The sequence below is a fragment of the Colletotrichum lupini genome, chromosome 1 (genome assembly GCF_023278565.1).
Source record: "Colletotrichum lupini chromosome 1, complete sequence".
In the NCBI taxonomy this organism is placed as follows: domain Eukaryota; kingdom Fungi; phylum Ascomycota; class Sordariomycetes; order Glomerellales; family Glomerellaceae; genus Colletotrichum; species Colletotrichum lupini.
The window spans coordinates 2,974,329-2,989,789 of NC_064672.1; the positions used below are offsets into that span (position 1 = coordinate 2,974,329).

The following is a 15,461-nucleotide window of genomic DNA, read 5'->3' on the forward strand; positions in this document are numbered from 1 at the left end:
GTCGTGTGAGAGTGACGTCGAATTAGGCAAACCGAGGATAGGTCAGATGAGTGAGTTGTATGGTTCTGCAACTCTACCTCATCGGTATGTCGAGGTTTGCAGGGCGGCGGCGGTAAGAATGACAGCAGCCCAGATCTAGACTTCGGATTTGGGGAGTGGTGAATGAGAAGTGAGATGCGACTCTAGAAACCCAAATTCCAAGGGGTCCAGATCAGGAGGTACTGTGTGTATCTACCTTTCCTCACTTCTCTCTCTCTTTCTCTCAAGACGATGGGCTAGCAGGGCAGGCCGTAGTGGCAGAGGCAGTTGGCAGTCAAAGTCGTGAAATGTAAATGGGTGCCGACCGGGGTCTTGGCCAACCATGGTATCGGTCTGACCAATAGCAGGTCCGAGAAGCACCAGCAACGGGCCAGAGTATGGGTCCACCTGCCGGCCCTGGGTACGTGCGTCCATTGGGAAGTTGGGTCTGGTTATTCTTGCCCGTGCAGCGTGTGCTGCGTGCAAGAGAGCAAGAGCATCGATCAGCCCCTCCCCTGTCTACCTGTGAGGTGCGGGGTACCTTTTCTCTTGTCACTCCTGCCACCCTTGCCTACCTGCTAAGGTACCTAAAGTAAATGCGCACTGAAGACGACGTTACACCTGCGAGAACTGCAAGAGCTGCGAGAATCATCCACTCAGATTCAACTGGGCAAGAAATGGAAGGCATCAAGTGTGGCTCTTTGACTGTTTTGTGGCCAGTGCCCTGCCGTTTCGCCGTACTCGGAAAGTCTCCCAACGTCGACCTACGATGAGCTCCCGAGGAACATCTCGCCTACAATCTATTACATACCTACCAAGTACCATATCATCGTACCTTGTGCCTCTGCCCTCTTCCGACCGTGTCTGCCCTGGTCAAGATCAAAGCGAGCATCCTCTGCTTGTACCTACCTACTCGGGCAAGTTCTCGCGCCATCTCGGAAACGAGAAAATAGTCGGACGACCTGAACCATCAAATGTACCCGCTTTGTGGCAGTTCAACAACGCATTGCGTCTGGCAGTGTATAATATCACAGAAACCGAGCACGTGTGCCATTTCTCACTGCCTCAGCGTGGATCCTGGAGGGGCCTGAAATTCTCGACGGCCGTGTCCGTTTTGCCAGAGCTCCCTTCCTACCTACTTTTCAATAGCCGCAGCCGTCACCAGCAGTACGTCGACAACATGTACCAAAAAAACATGTACATGGCCTCAAGGAACACCCGTGGAGTCCACCTCCCACCCACACATGCGCTTGATTCGCTTTCCCCCAAAGCCAAGTCTTCAGATCGCCGGCCAATGACGGCTCGCACACGAACCACGTTTTCCTCTCGATGTGCCAAGGACAAGGCTGAGAGAGGCACAACAGCACACTGCCAAAAACTCGGGGCGTTGAACTGTTGGAAAATTCCTGTCTCTATTTTTTTCGGCACAAAATCACAACCTCTTCCACACCTGGATCCGAGATCTTCCATTCGACACTATTCATTTTTCGGTTCTACTTAAACCTCTCTCTTCTCGAGAAATTGGCCGGTCTAGCGAAGCCCTATACGGCTCAATGGACTTCCAATTTCACCGAGACGTGCCGTTGAGGGGTAGTGCTCAAGGGCGACAAGTACCGTTCAGAACCCTACTCTGGCCATCTCCTCTAGCTGGCTTTCGCCAAATCATTTTGGGTACGAAGGAAAAGGCCCTCTCAGCTCTAACTGATTGGGATGTTTCAAGCCCAGACTTGCAGCAGCAGGAGCTCCAGCAACCTGCATCAATACGGAACCAGCCGGAGTGGTGGGCAGAAAAACCACATCAGAACTTCCCCGTCCAATCAAGATGGTGCGGGGCACATCAACCCGCGAGGGGGGCATCCAACTCATAGCGGCTACTTCTCGCTCTTTCGCTTCGCTTCACAAACTGTTGGCGAGTCCAACGACCCAGAAAGCGGGTGATGCGATACGTTCCCAGCCCGCTGTTATTGATGGGTTTCTCAACTTATATTGTAAACCCTTGCGAATCAAAATGCTTGTTTTTTGGTCGGATATAGGGGCCAATCAGCAAAAGACTACCATGGAGCCCATCAAAGCCCGAGGATGGGGACGGGATGGGGTTCCAGAGGTCATCGTGGGGCATAAACACTGTCAACTTGGGCATGGGCTCCTTTGAATCATCTCGTCTGTGAGCCAGAACCAGCAGTTGAAGGACGCTACTCACTAATACGCCTGGGCCTTTCTACCGCCTCGGATCGGTTATATCACGATACGACTGCTCGGGAATGGGACGGCAGCATGGCGGGGCATATCAGCTGCATGCTACCTTACCTTGACATGTTTGCATCCGCAGGCCATCCTGAACCTAGGCAACCTGGCAAGCGGCCATGCTGGAAAAGGCCGCGGCCCCCATCCCCATCCGCTGCTTGCCGCATCGCGAACGACAGCCATATTCACAACGTACGCATACGTCAGAGACCGATCGCCCATACTAGGGTTTTTTGCGAGTATGACATCCCGTATGCTTCGTATGCTTCGGGGTCTTCTTACCCGTACATCATCATCACGTCTCTCTCTATGCAAGATCCGCGTGACCTTCCTGTTTCTATGTGTTCCAACTTCCAACTCACACCAACGCCAAGTCGGCAAATCGGCCTAGTTTCTAGGCGACAACATGAAATCCGACTCTGGTATTCTTCAACAATGAGTGAGGAACTTGGGCAACAGCAACACAATTGCGGGATAATTTCAATTTAGATGTCCTAACTAAAGGTACGTTTCCTAGTGAAATGGAAAGGGGGAATCATGAAAATCCCAGGTTCGCCATGCCTCCCGAGACCCCCCGCCCCCCTCCCGGTTTGCCAGGCTGTCTTCGTCGTGTCGCTCAAGCCATGGCGTGGGGGGTTTTGGATATCTGAAAATGAAAGTAGTGTATCAACGCAAAAGCCACCCTTACTTCCTCAGATCACAACAGCCAAGCCTCGCTCTGGAGGTTCAAAATCTCAATTCTTCTTGGCGTCAGCACCAGCCGTCTCGCCGCTCTTGGACTCGACGAGACTATCCGCCATAGCCTCGGCTGCGGCCTTCTTGAGCCTTTCGCTGTCCTCCGAGCTGGCGCCGGCATCCTTGGTGGTAGTATCCTTGCTGGTGGACGCGGCCTTCTCCTTTGCCTCCCGCTCGTCTTCGCTGTCGCCCAGGCTGAAGGGGTCGTTGTCGCTGATGGGGTTCGGGTCGACCGTCGACAGGGGCTGCCACTTGCTGGCCTTTGCCTTTGAACCGGACAGGTCTTCGGCGGAGCGTCTGGGCGACGAGCCGTACACGTCAATCTCCTCGGCGCCTTCCCTGAAGGCCACCTTGCGGCCGTCGTGGGGCTTGGGCGACTTTGAGGGTGGAGGGGGCTTGTAGAGGTCAGGGTTTGACAGAGGTCTGTTGTTATCGCGGAGAGGCGCTGGGTCCCATTGTTAGATCGTGCGGGATAGCAACAGTGCCAAAGAGGGGATGTAGCCGCGAAAAGGGGCATCGGGACTTACTTCCGTCGGCGGTGAACTTCATACCCGCGAAGTCGTCGCTGAGCACCTGAGGATCGGCGTCGTATCTCTCGTAGTCGCCGCTCCGACGGCTCGACTCGCCGGGTCGTCGGGCGCCATACTGGCCCTGGCCCTGGCCTTGACCCGGCCGCTGGTGACTGGATTCATCCTCGTCGGCAAACTCCTCGTCAAACCTCTTCTTCATTGTGGTGATCCAGCTGTTGACCTTGCCCTGCGTCTCCACGAACCCCTTTCGGAGCTTCTCCTGAATCACCGGCAACTCATCGTCAAAGAAGTTGGGTTCGCGGTCCTCAGCGTTCGGTCTGGGCTCGAGGCCGGTCTGCTGCCTCCTCACACGGCCGCCGCCACCGCCGGGGCTCCGGTTAGAGGTCCTAGCTTCATAGCTTCCAACATTGTCAAAGTGCTCCGCCAGCTGTCGTGCGTAGAGCTCGTCGGCTTCGAGCTGGGACAGCTGCGCGCCGCCCTGGGGGCGGGGAGGCTGGGGAGGGGGTTGTTCGTCGGTTGTCTCGTGCTGGGCCGCGTCGGGATCAGTCATTTCTATATCGGGGCCCTGTCAGTAAGGGAACTTTGTTGGCGGTTTTTGGGTAAGTGATGGGGGGTCACGCGACACATACCCAAGAGGGCATTGAAAGCCGGATCAATCTTTCCGCCGCTGGCTCTCAGGACCGCCTTAACGACGGAGATGTCGATGCTAGGGAAGGCCTCCTTCAAGATGTCCTCCGTCTTCTGCGTCTCGCCGGAGGGTCTCGGGGGCTTTGGTGGGGCCGCTTCGGCGGCGACGGGTGTCGAGGAGGTCATGTTGGACGAGGTGGTGTTGGTGTTGGTGGTCTTGGTGGTAGCCTGAGATGTAGTAGGAGCCTCACCGCCGAGAACACCTGTTTCCTGGATGTCTTCGTCGTCGGACAGATCCAGGGGTCGGACTGTTGTAGGCGACTCGGGCCCGCTCGAGGAAGTAAGCTTGTTCTGTGGAAAAAGAGATGAGGGTGTCAGTCTCTCTCTTGACAGGGTACATGTGCATGAAGTTTGGGCTCGTTTCGGGGGACGGGATATATGCGCACTGTTTCGATGGGGGCAGACATGACTACTGTTCGGTCGCTCTCCAGTACTTCTTCTCTCCTTGGGAGAGAGTTCGTCTCGGTGCAAGATGAAGGTCCCCAGCAAAAGAAAAGGAGTAGCTAGCAGGCAAGTCTGCTGAAGGATGGAGGGGGGGTAATTTGCTTGCTTTCGCGAGATTGTTAGGTGCAAGGACGTTGCGGAATGCGCGCGCCCGGACGGAGGGGTTGGAGACTGGAGGGTACCTTAGCTGGCGAGATGACATTAAAGTGGGTTACGAAGCTGATGACGCCGCGCCTCCTTTGGGGAACTGGGAACTTCTAGGCGCCAGCTTGAGCTTGATGCTGAGCCACAATCCTACCGCCACACTTGTCGTCAGATTGTACCAAGTGATCCTGACAGCTTCTTTTTCATCACGATAACCCCTCCCGCTGCTCCTTTAGTTGCCTAAAATACCAATGAAATAGACAAGATACAGGAAGCATCAAAGAACGTTATAGATCAAGTCATTTAGGTACAAGGGCGATAGAAAGATGGAAAGGGAGACTTTAGATGCTGAGCGGCGTATTATTATGTCAGCTATTTGACAATGTAGGTTGAAGCCTATGGTGGGATGCAATCAGAGATTGCCACCTGGTCTCAGCTGGTGACACTCTGACCGGCCAAAATTGCAACGTTCAATGTCGACAACCACTTGCAAACGAGGCCGATTGTGAGGCCAAACCACACTTACAAGAAAAGCTGGCAGCCAAAATGAGATGCATAAGGTGACAGACCTATTGTCTTACAATATCTCCCATATCTTGATGATTGATGTAAGGTCAGTTGCCAGTATTTGAAGGTAAAATCGCCACATTGAATAAACATCACTCATTTCTAACAGACAAACAGTCTCTAGTCAATAGCCAAAAGGTTCTCACCAAACCATGGCAGACTTCGATCTCAACTCGGCCTTCATCCCGGCCCTGCACAAGCCGTCGGCCCTCCTCCCCATCGCAAAGCACCGCCAGGCCCTTCTTTATCTCATCGAGACCAAGCAGGTCACCATCGTCGTCGGCCAGACCGGCTCCGGCAAGACCACGCAGATCCCCCAGTTCCTCGAAGCCGCGGGATGGTGCGCAGACGGCAAGGTCATCGGCATCACGCAGCCGCGCCGCGTGGCGGCGACGACGGTCGCGCTCCGCGTCGCCGAGGAGGTTGGCTGTGAGATTGGCCAGCAGGTCGGCTACGCTATCCGGTTCGAGGACAACACCTCGGCGCAGACGCGCATCAAGTTCATGACGGACGGGCTGCTCATCAGGGAAGCACTTGTTGACCCCTTGCTGACGCGGTACTCTGTCATCATGGTTGACGAAGCCCACGAACGTTCCATCAGCACTGATATCCTCCTGGGACTACTCAAGAAGATTCTCAAGAAGAGGCCTGAGCTGCGCATCATCATTAGCAGTGCAACACTACAGGCTGAGGAGTTCTTAAAGTTCTTCACGACCTCTCCGGGGGACGAGCAGAAAAAGACGGTCACCGCTCCGGAGGACAAGGATGGAAAGGCCGATGCCGCTGACGACAACGAAAAGGGTGCAATTATTAGCTTGGAGGGCAGAGCACATCACGTCGACGTCCTCTATCTAGAATCACCAACAGAGGACTACGTCGAAAAGGCAATCTCCACAGTCTTCGACATACACACGACAGAGTCCGAAGGCGACATACTCGTCTTCCTCACAGGCCGTGAAGAAATCGACAACGCCGTCCAAGCCGTTGCCGACCGCCTGCTCGACCCGAACCAGCCTCGCGGCCAGCAGACACTACAAGCGCTGCCCCTATACGCGGGTCTCTCGACAGAGCAACAAATGTACGTCTTTGATAAGCCTCCCGAGGGCACGCGCAAGGTCGTCTTCGCCACCAACATGGCCGAGGCCTCCATCACAATCGACGGCATCGTCTACGTAATCGACACGGGCTTCGCCAAGCTGCGCGCCTACAACCCGCGGACGGGCATCGAGATCCTCACCTCGACCGCCATCTCAAAGGCCTCGGCGTCCCAGCGCGCCGGCCGCGCGGGACGCACCCGACCGGGCAAATGCTTCCGGCTCTACACGGAAGACGCCTACCTCGCCCTCCCCGAGGTCACCGTCCCCGAGATGCAGCGCTCCAACCTGGCGCCCTTTATCCTGCAACTTAAAGCCCTCGGCATCGACAACGTCCTGCGCTTCAACTTCCTCAGCCCGCCGCCGGCAGAGCTCATGGCCAAAGCCCTGGAGCTCCTCTACTCCCTGGGCGCCCTCGACGACTACGCCAAGCTGACGAAGCCGCTGGGCTACCGCATGGCTGAGCTGGCCGTCGAGCCGATGATGGCAAAAATTCTGCTCGGCGCGCAGTCGTTTGGGTGCCTGAGCGAGATGCTCACCATCGCGGCCATGACGAGCGCCGGCGGAAACAACGTCTGGTTCCACCACGACGGCGAGAGGCAACAGATGGAGCTGTCGCGGCGCAAGTTCGCCGCCGACGAGGGCGACCACCTGACGCTGCTCAACGCCTACCAGGCCTTTGTGACAAAGGGCAGGAAGGAGTCAAAGTTCTGCCGGGACCACAACCTCAACTTCAAGACCATGACCAGGGCCGTCAGCATACGGGGCCAGCTGAAGCGGTACCTCGAAAAGTTCGGCATCGCCACCGACAATGAGCAGCAGCAGCAGCAGTCCTTCGGCCCCGCGAGCTCACGGCAGCAGCATCAACAAAAGCACGACAACTCCACAAAGGCGGAGCAGATCCGGCGGTGCCTCACGACGGGCTACTTTGCGCACGCGGCGAGGATGCAACCGGACGGCACGTTCCGCAACGTCTCGGGCGAGACGACGCTCCACGCGCACCCCAGCTCCCTCATGTTCAACCGCAAGGCCGACTGGGTCATCTTCCACGAGGTCATGGAGACGGCCAACAAGATATTCATACGGGACATTACAAAAATCGAAAAGAATTGGCTGGTGGAGTACGCGCCCGAGTTCTACCAGCTGTCGGACAGTTCGGCGCGGCGGGCTCGCGACGAGGCTGAAGCTGAAACGCTATGAAAAGAGAGAAAAGAGCCCAAGGGTATCCGTACAGGGAGCATACTAGAATCACTGAATGGGATGTGAAGCTGGGGAGCAGTAGGAAGGGGGGAAGGGGTCCTTGTTTCTGTGGTACGAGGGCCGCGGAGGGCGAGATGAGACGAGATTAGGGCGACGGGGGTTCCCACGAGGCTGGGCAGTTGAGGTCTTGAAGAAGCGAAGATTCTGCCGTTTTATTTTGTAACCAGGACACTGAGCTATGCAGCCTATGTCAGGTTGGCAGAGCCTCACAGGGGCGGACATGAGGTTATTGCAACTTTCAGACTTATTCCTTGGCGGTGGAAACTTTGGACCATTGCCAATATCCGTACAGAAAACGGGAAGCAAGGTAGAATATCCGCACTGCGTATTCGTGCAAAGCCAGGACATTGAACTCACACGATTCAAGACTTGATAGTGTGCTGCGGCAGATATTTACAATTATTAGCACCTGAAGCAGGACCGTGTCGATACCGCTGTCCTTGATACAGCGGGCCGAGTGCAACCGTCGGACAGTGTCTACTATCCGCACAAGTTTATGGTGGCGTTGCAGGGCTCGAAATTGACCCGTTGGCCATAGTGTCTATGTGGAGTGTCCTACAGTCTGAAGTCAGCGTATCCGTACTCCGTAGAGATAACGATATCGATATACGGCGTACGGATAGCACATCTACATAATCAGTGGGTGATGTAAAGGTTGTGCAAGGAAGCACAACTTTATGAAATGCATCTGTACAGTTCCCGATTATACGCCATTTATACGAGCGTTGCAGACTGTCGTGATAGCGGTCGACCACCAGGCATTGTGATTGGCAGCAAATCTAGAGCACACCAAGAGGACGGGGCCGATCAAGATTTCCCGGCCAATGACCAAGCTTTGGAGGATCCATCGAGATTAGCTTAATTACTCGACGGGGGCAATGCCAATTGTGATTTGGGCTTTTTGACTGGTTCGCCAAGCCAGCAATGGGATTGACTTTTTCTCATCCTCATCAGCAGCGGCTGGTCTAGCCAGTCTTGCCAGTTCAGAGCCGCCTCAACCCCTGAGTCTTGGATCGAGGGAATTCGACGACGTTGTTAGACACCTGGACAACTCGTGTGGCTTCATTGTTCTCGCACTCGTATGAGGTGACATTGTCTTGTCGGGTGGCACGTGAGACGAGACATACGTCTATGCTTGTTTCTCCGGAGACATGCTTACGTAGACATGCAGGCGGAATGCTTCTGTCTCTCTTCAAATAGAAGAACCCGGCGGGGACATTGGAACGTCGGTGGAATCAGGGACTGTCTTGCAAAAGGGGATGAGCACTCCCCTCTTTTCTTGGCATTGGCACCGCTGCTGGTAGTCTGGTAGCTGCACCGGCCAGAAACCCGATGACGGCTACTCTCGAGTCTCGGACGATAGAGCCGGACGAGAACACATCCAGCCGATTAGCAACAGGCCAACAGCCATGGCAGACACCTGGCTCGAATTCCCAAGGAACGGGACTGGCGCTGCAATGCATCGCGATGACATGCGACTCAGATCCCCCTCGATTATCGGTGCCGGCGGGAAAGGATACCAGATGCGATGCGCTGAGCCGGACAACTGCCGCATCTCTTTTTCTTACCGGCCCCTTAACCTGGCCCTCCGTTGTCGCTGCATGGATCCCCCGTAAAAGGGGAGAGGTGCGACGCGGCGACCGCATGATGCGAAGCTGGGAGGTCCTGGGTCAAGAGGGGAGCCTTTGTTTCCCTGTTTCTCTCTGATTTGAACGGAGGTGTTTACCCTTGAAAGAGGTGAGTGATCGTCGCTGGAGTTGCTACTGGGGCTGCCCACCCCCACCCAGAGCCGAAATGACGGCTCGAGATGCCGCGTTGGTGTTGTTGTTGGACTCGCTGGCAATGCTACCGCTACCGTCTGCGTTTTGGTAAGCTCAGCCTGTTGTACAATGCGGTTGTCTACCCGGTGTTGCATGCAGAAACGCTGATTAGAGATGAGAAGCCGTGCGCGCGATTTAGTACGATGATGTGCGGATGCACTGTAAGACAAACTCTGATAAGAGACGCGCAAGTCAGGAGTTGCGTCGCACCGTTCAACACCATCAGCTAAGTATAGGTAGGCAGAGGCTTTCGGGGTTGCAAGCCTATCTATGCCTTTCGTAGGATGGTTTGGTTGATACACCAGAGGCATACTCCATACGCGTTGAGTGGTCCAATTGGGAGTTGGGCCAAAAGAGGTAAGCTGCAATGGGTAGTCGGCACGTCAAGAGAAGAGAGGCATAAACTGTCGTGGATCGCGAACGCGCCAGCGGGGGAGCATGGTGGAGAGCGGGCGGGAGCTCAGCCTCCTCGATGAGTTTATCAGGAGAGGTTCACCTTAACCCCGGGAGTGCCCGCCTGCCAGGCTGTGACCGTTGACGACCTCATTCCATGTCCAAGAATTGCAACTTGTCGCCGGCGTCGTCACCGTCCGGCAACCCCTTGGTAAAACCCGGGACCTGACTTCCAAGAGGAGAGACAAAGACCCGACGCAGCTTCAGGTAACGGCTCCAATTTCGGTAGAGCCCTGGGCTGGGTCTGGGGGTTGGGTGTGGTTTCGCCGGCGAGACAACCTAGGCTCGAGTGTCGGCGGAGTCTCCCGATAAGTCTTGTCGATAGATTGGCTTGTGCCCCTGATGTTGGGTGCATAAGAAAACAACAAGATGGACAGCGTATTCATAAGAGTAGATATGAACGGATGCTGGGGATGTCTGAGACCAGTCTGGATCCAGAAACAGCGGCCGAGGATCTAGAAGCCACTGAAGCCACTAGTTCGTCGGGAAGATTAGCGCTGCAAGCCTGCGGTGTGGTTGTGCATGTACTTCTACCGCCTGCGTGGGCGGAGGAGGACAAATCGCAGAGTGAGGCCAGAGCATCTTGTCCGTCTGCTGCTTTGCCATATCTTTTGTCCCATTGAATTTTTTTGTCGGTCAGAATTGAGGTGGTGACAGTGTGAAGAAATCGACTCCTTGTTCGGACGAAACACCAAACATCGAAGTGTTGGGATGAAGCTGAGTAGGATATGGCGGGTGTTTGGGTGGAAATCGACCGTAAGAAGGGCAATCTTTTGCACGGTGTCTGTTGACCGTGCTGCTTCTGCTGACTGATGTTTGTTCACCGTCCCATCCATCCAATGTGATGCCATCTGATGAACGATCTCCACCCGTTGGAGCTTTCCAAGGTCGAGGAGGGGCGCGTTCCTGCAGCAAATCCCTGCGCTAGACGAGGGGAGCCCCTGTAGGACCATGCGCTTGTATCGATTCCAGTGCAACGCTCTTGGGATGGCACAGCCGGCATCAGCCAGTCAGCGGTCGCCCGTACCTGACTTGCGGCTGCTTGAGAGAACGGTTGGGTGTGGACAGCGCGGGTAGGAAGCCAATGGCGCGAGTTGATAGTATTGATGGAGATGTGGTAGCGGCGGTATGCAGTGTTGCAGACCAGAATAGAACCAAATGGTAAGAGGAAGGCCGTCAGAAGTTAAATGGAGGTGCGAAGCGAATAATAATTATGCTGCCATACGAAAAGGCGATAGATACTCCTCCGTGTCCGTACGGATGAGAAGAAAGAGATGGAAGAAAACGAAGAAGAAGACGTAGAGGATTCGCGCTGCGTACACTAATCGTGCCGTGCTGCCCTCTGCGGGCTCGGACCAGGGGTGGTAAAAGTCGCGCCAGCCCCGGCTCATTTGAGGAAATTGCTTTTCATTCGCCCGTTTCCACAAAAAACGGTTCTTTCCAACCCCGGCCCATCACCCTGGGACTTTCCCAGGTTGACAGGCACCACCCCCCTTTTCATTACGGGTACGTACTGGGTAGTTTGTGTACGTACCGTGGGTACCGTCCGACCACAGTCCAGTGGTTCCTCCTCCTGAGTTTCTCACCCCCAATCTTTTTATTCGTTTTTCGTGTGCTACTGAACTTATTGAACTCCATTCGATCCAATGGTAGCACTCGCTCTCGTGTCTGGCGGTAGGACGGCGTGGGATGTCCACGATGGGTCTAGCGGTTATCATCCCGGCCATCTTACAAGGTCCAGGCTCACGGTCATGGGTCAATATTCAAGGTTCTCTCTTTCTCTGGCCCTCCTCTCCATGGTGCACATACAGGTAAGGAGCCAGCAAGGAGCCGTCAGCAAAGGAGCAGAGGAGCAAAGGAACAGCAGTAAGAGTGAGCTGTCCAGGTCTAGGTCTAGGTCCAGGTACAGGTCCATGTACAGGTCCAGGTCAAGGCTGCGTGCAAGAGTCGTTGTCTCGTTGGTCCGTTGCTGCTCAATCTCCTCCTCCCCGTCCGCTCGTTGGCTCGTTTCGCTTCGCTTCGCTTGACCTGCAGCCTGTCGCTGCTTGCTGCTGTGGACTGTGGACTGTGGACTGTGGACTCAGGACTGTGGTGGCTCGTCTCCGTCTTCTTTCGCTCCCACTCTCGGATCTCCTTCTCGCCTCTCTTTTGCTCGCCCTCACCCCCAAAAGGGACATACTCTCGTTCCTCTTTCCTTCCGTCCCTACTCCCCCCCATCGTCGGTCGTTACTCTGATCTTCCGAGGCCAGTGACATCCGCCGACTTTCCACTTTCCACAATCCTCTCTCTGCCTGCCAGCGGGCTCGTCACTCTTTTTAGGAACATCGTGGATTGTGTGAATGGATCACCGGATCTGACCGACCCGTCAAACTCACTCCAAAGTCGTTCTTTACTCAACACAACAAAACCCCAAACCCAGAATTCCACCGACCGAATATTTTCGGTAGTAGTCACTCTTTTGTATACAGCATCCCGCCCAGGCGTTCGGAACCGTTCACTTCGCACGAGATTCGATTCAAAACTCGAATCCTTCGACCACTTGCTTTGGTGCCTTGACATTCAACCAATTGTCCCAACCATCCCCTCGAAATCCGTCCCGACTCCCCGATACGATCTTTAGTCCGGTAATGGTGGCATAGTGGTAATATCAATCAGTGAAGGAAGGAGAAATTCTCGAGGTCAACCGTCGACCTCAAAGAGAGAACCGGTTATCAGTGGAGAGTTGCTTCAAGGTACCACGGTATCTTTCTGTCGAAACCGCCCGATTTCAAAATGGCTTCATTCAACGCCAATGGCTACGTGATGGCCTCCCGAATTCCCATCCGGGACGTCCAGCCGGTCAACAACGAGCGATCTGTCGCGCCCCTCCGAATCGTCTCTCGTATCATTGGAACTAGAGAGACCTGTACCGGCTCAGCCAGTCAGTGTGAGAAGCCAGTCGACCCTTCTACCCTCACATTGCCCATCACTCTTGGCGTCACGTAGGTCTTAACGAGTTCTCGAGTAGGGTATGTGTACGAATGTGCTGACTCTTCCAAGGATCCCCATCGTCGGCGCTTTGTGTTTGCTGTTCTACTTCCACCGAAGAAATGTCAAGAGGCAAAAACAGGAGGATGCGACTGATCCCAACCGAGGCCTGGATTTCGGACTTGGCGAGACGAGTTCTGATAAGGGTGGAAAAGGAAAGCGCAAGAGCATGATGTTCCGTGAGAAGGGAATGGGCCTCGACACGAAGCATCGTCAACTGTCTATGGACATGAACCTGGACAGCCCCTACCTTCTCCCCCCTGGTCTTCAGAGCTCGCGTGAGTCTCTGCACTCTCTCGCGAGAACCCTCCACAGCGAGGCAGACCCCTACCGGCCCGTGGCTGGGTACACCGGCAGCGATGTCGGTTCCATCCGATCGTACAAGCCCGATGGTGCTTCCGTTTACACCAAATCGACGAGCCGACGCGGTTCCGCCATGACTGGTCGCACCACGATGACCCAGAACACCTTGCCTCCTAGGCAAAACTCCCTCCCCAGGCCTCCTCCTGCGACGGCAGACCCGTTCGCCACGCCCAAGTCTAGGTCTGGCTCCCCCGCCCTCGAAATCATGACGACAAATTCTCCCGTCGTCTTGTCCCCCACCTCCCCGGTCATTCGAAGCCCGCTCATCGCTGAGCCTATTATTCCCAAGATCGAGACCATGCCGTACCCCGATGACAGAAACGGCGGTTCCCTTCCTCAGATTCCCGACGTCCCGGAACCTGCCCCTGTCGCTCAAAGGGGACTTCCCAGCAACCCTCGTCCATCCGCCAAGAACCCGTCCATTCCCGAAGTTCAAGAGCTGGATAGCACGCCGGCCGCAGCCCCCGTTGGCCTTGGTCTCGACGACATGAACTTCCCCGCCCAGAAGAATGCTGCTCCCTCAACACTCCCGACTATTGTGCCCGAGGAAACGAATGCTTACGACCGCGAAAGCTATTACGACTATGACTTTGAGGATAGAGGCCGATCTCAGAGACGCTCTGTGGATATGAACGACAACCGCATGTCACGTGCACTTGGTGTTCCGGGTCAGGACGCCAAGAGGCTTTCAGTTGGCTTCCGACCCCTGCCTCCTGATGAGGTGACTGAGTCCGAGGACCCTGAAGAGCGTGCCAACAGAATCAGATCATTCTACAAGGAGTACTTCGACCCCGACAACCCGCACGCTGGCCAAGCCCCGCCTCCCATGCCTCAAGGACCTCGCGGACCCCCCAGAGGACCTCCTCCTGGCGGCCCTCAATACTATGAGGACTACGACCCGAGCTACAACGGTGGTCCCGGCGGCGATGCCTACTTCGACCCTGAGAGCAACTCGTTCGTCATGCCCTACGCTCAGCCCGTCACTCGTCGTGCAATGACGCCACCACCCAGCGGCTCCCGCTTCCGTGGCCCGCCTCCTCCCCGGGCTATGCATGGCTCCATGGGCGGTCGCATGGCCAGCCCCGGCCCCGGTGGCAGACGTCCTCCTCCTCGTGCCGGCTCGGCCATGTCCAGCCGCCTTGGACCTTCTCGACCGGGATCCGACATGTCCAGCCAGTACACTCCTCGGCCTGGCTCTTCAGTGTCCAACAGGACCGCTGGAGGTAGACCCAAGCCCAAGGGACCTCCCCCTGCCGACTTGACTACCATGCCCAACCCGTCCAAGCTCAAGGATGACTCCTTCTCCATCCTGAACCCTCTCGACTTCGCTCCTCCCGAGACCTTCTCTTCCCGCGCCCGTGGCCGTTCCCAGAGTCCGGCGGGTGAGAGACGCCCTTACGCAGCGCCTTCAATTCCTGTCCATTCCCCATTGGTTAGCAGCTTCGAAGAGATGCCTGCCATGCCCAGCCCGTAAGTTATCCCTTATAGACACTGGAAAGATGTAGAAGTCACTAACAGTTGGACAGTCACTTGCTGCGTAAATCCGGAACCTTCACTGGTCTCGACTTTGCTCCTCCCCGCAAGTTCAAGGACGGTGACAACATGAGCGATGCTGGTAGCATTCGTAGCAACCGTAGTGGTATCTCGGCTGTCCAACAGGCCGCTCTCCGCAGCGGTGCCGGCAGAGTCAGCCGCCTGCCCGGTGACACTGTTTTCACGCCAACGGCCCTCGATGACCAGCTCAAGCCGCAATGGGGCATGCGTCCTTAAACGGCGAACGACGTTTTTCTGCTTGTTGATATCATTACTTTGACTTCCGCGTATTGATACGGCAGCGCCGAATCGACGGTCACGACTTTTGAGCCTATTCGCACGCACTGGGATTATCCATGTACATGAATTTGCGCGGACAAACAAAAAGAGGAGCCTTTCTACCCTTACCTTTATGGGATTTGGAATTTTGCATAACGGTGTTATTTCTTCTCGCATTTAGTAGCGATATACTGCTAATGTCTTTTTGTGTTGAAACCCTTTTTCTGTTTCGCTGCGTGGAGTATTTGGGTCACGACAAATAG

At 55.5% G+C, this 15,461-nt stretch overlaps 4 protein-coding genes across 4 annotated transcripts; 3 read left to right on the forward strand and 1 right to left on the reverse strand.

Annotated features, from left to right (window-relative positions):
- Positions 1-2,996: 2,996 nt before the first annotated feature.
- On the reverse strand, positions 2,997-4,621 carry CLUP02_00850 (CUE domain-containing protein; the record flags this gene model as incomplete). Its single annotated transcript, XM_049279896.1, has 4 exons — positions 2,997-3,442; positions 3,525-4,079; positions 4,157-4,505; positions 4,601-4,621. 4 exons carry the CDS (start codon positions 4,619-4,621, stop codon positions 2,997-2,999), a joined length of 1,371 nt encoding a protein of 456 aa, XP_049135853.1.
- A 900-nt stretch (positions 4,622-5,521) lies between these two features.
- On the forward strand, positions 5,522-7,663 carry CLUP02_00851 (helicase associated domain-containing protein; the record flags this gene model as incomplete). Its single annotated transcript, XM_049279897.1, has 1 exon — positions 5,522-7,663. The coding sequence occupies one exon, from the start codon at positions 5,522-5,524 to the stop codon at positions 7,661-7,663; it is 2,142 nt and encodes a 713-aa protein (XP_049135854.1).
- A 1,854-nt stretch (positions 7,664-9,517) lies between these two features.
- On the forward strand, positions 9,518-10,019 carry CLUP02_00852 (uncharacterized protein; the record flags this gene model as incomplete). Its single annotated transcript, XM_049279898.1, has 3 exons — positions 9,518-9,591; positions 9,683-9,704; positions 9,780-10,019. 3 exons carry the CDS (start codon positions 9,518-9,520, stop codon positions 10,017-10,019), a joined length of 336 nt encoding a protein of 111 aa, XP_049135855.1.
- A 2,749-nt stretch (positions 10,020-12,768) lies between these two features.
- Positions 12,769-15,156, forward strand: CLUP02_00853 (uncharacterized protein; the record flags this gene model as incomplete). Its single annotated transcript, XM_049279899.1, has 3 exons — positions 12,769-12,977; positions 13,036-14,856; positions 14,913-15,156. 3 exons carry the CDS (start codon positions 12,769-12,771, stop codon positions 15,154-15,156), a joined length of 2,274 nt encoding a protein of 757 aa, XP_049135856.1.
- Between the last annotated feature and the right edge of the window lie 305 nt (positions 15,157-15,461).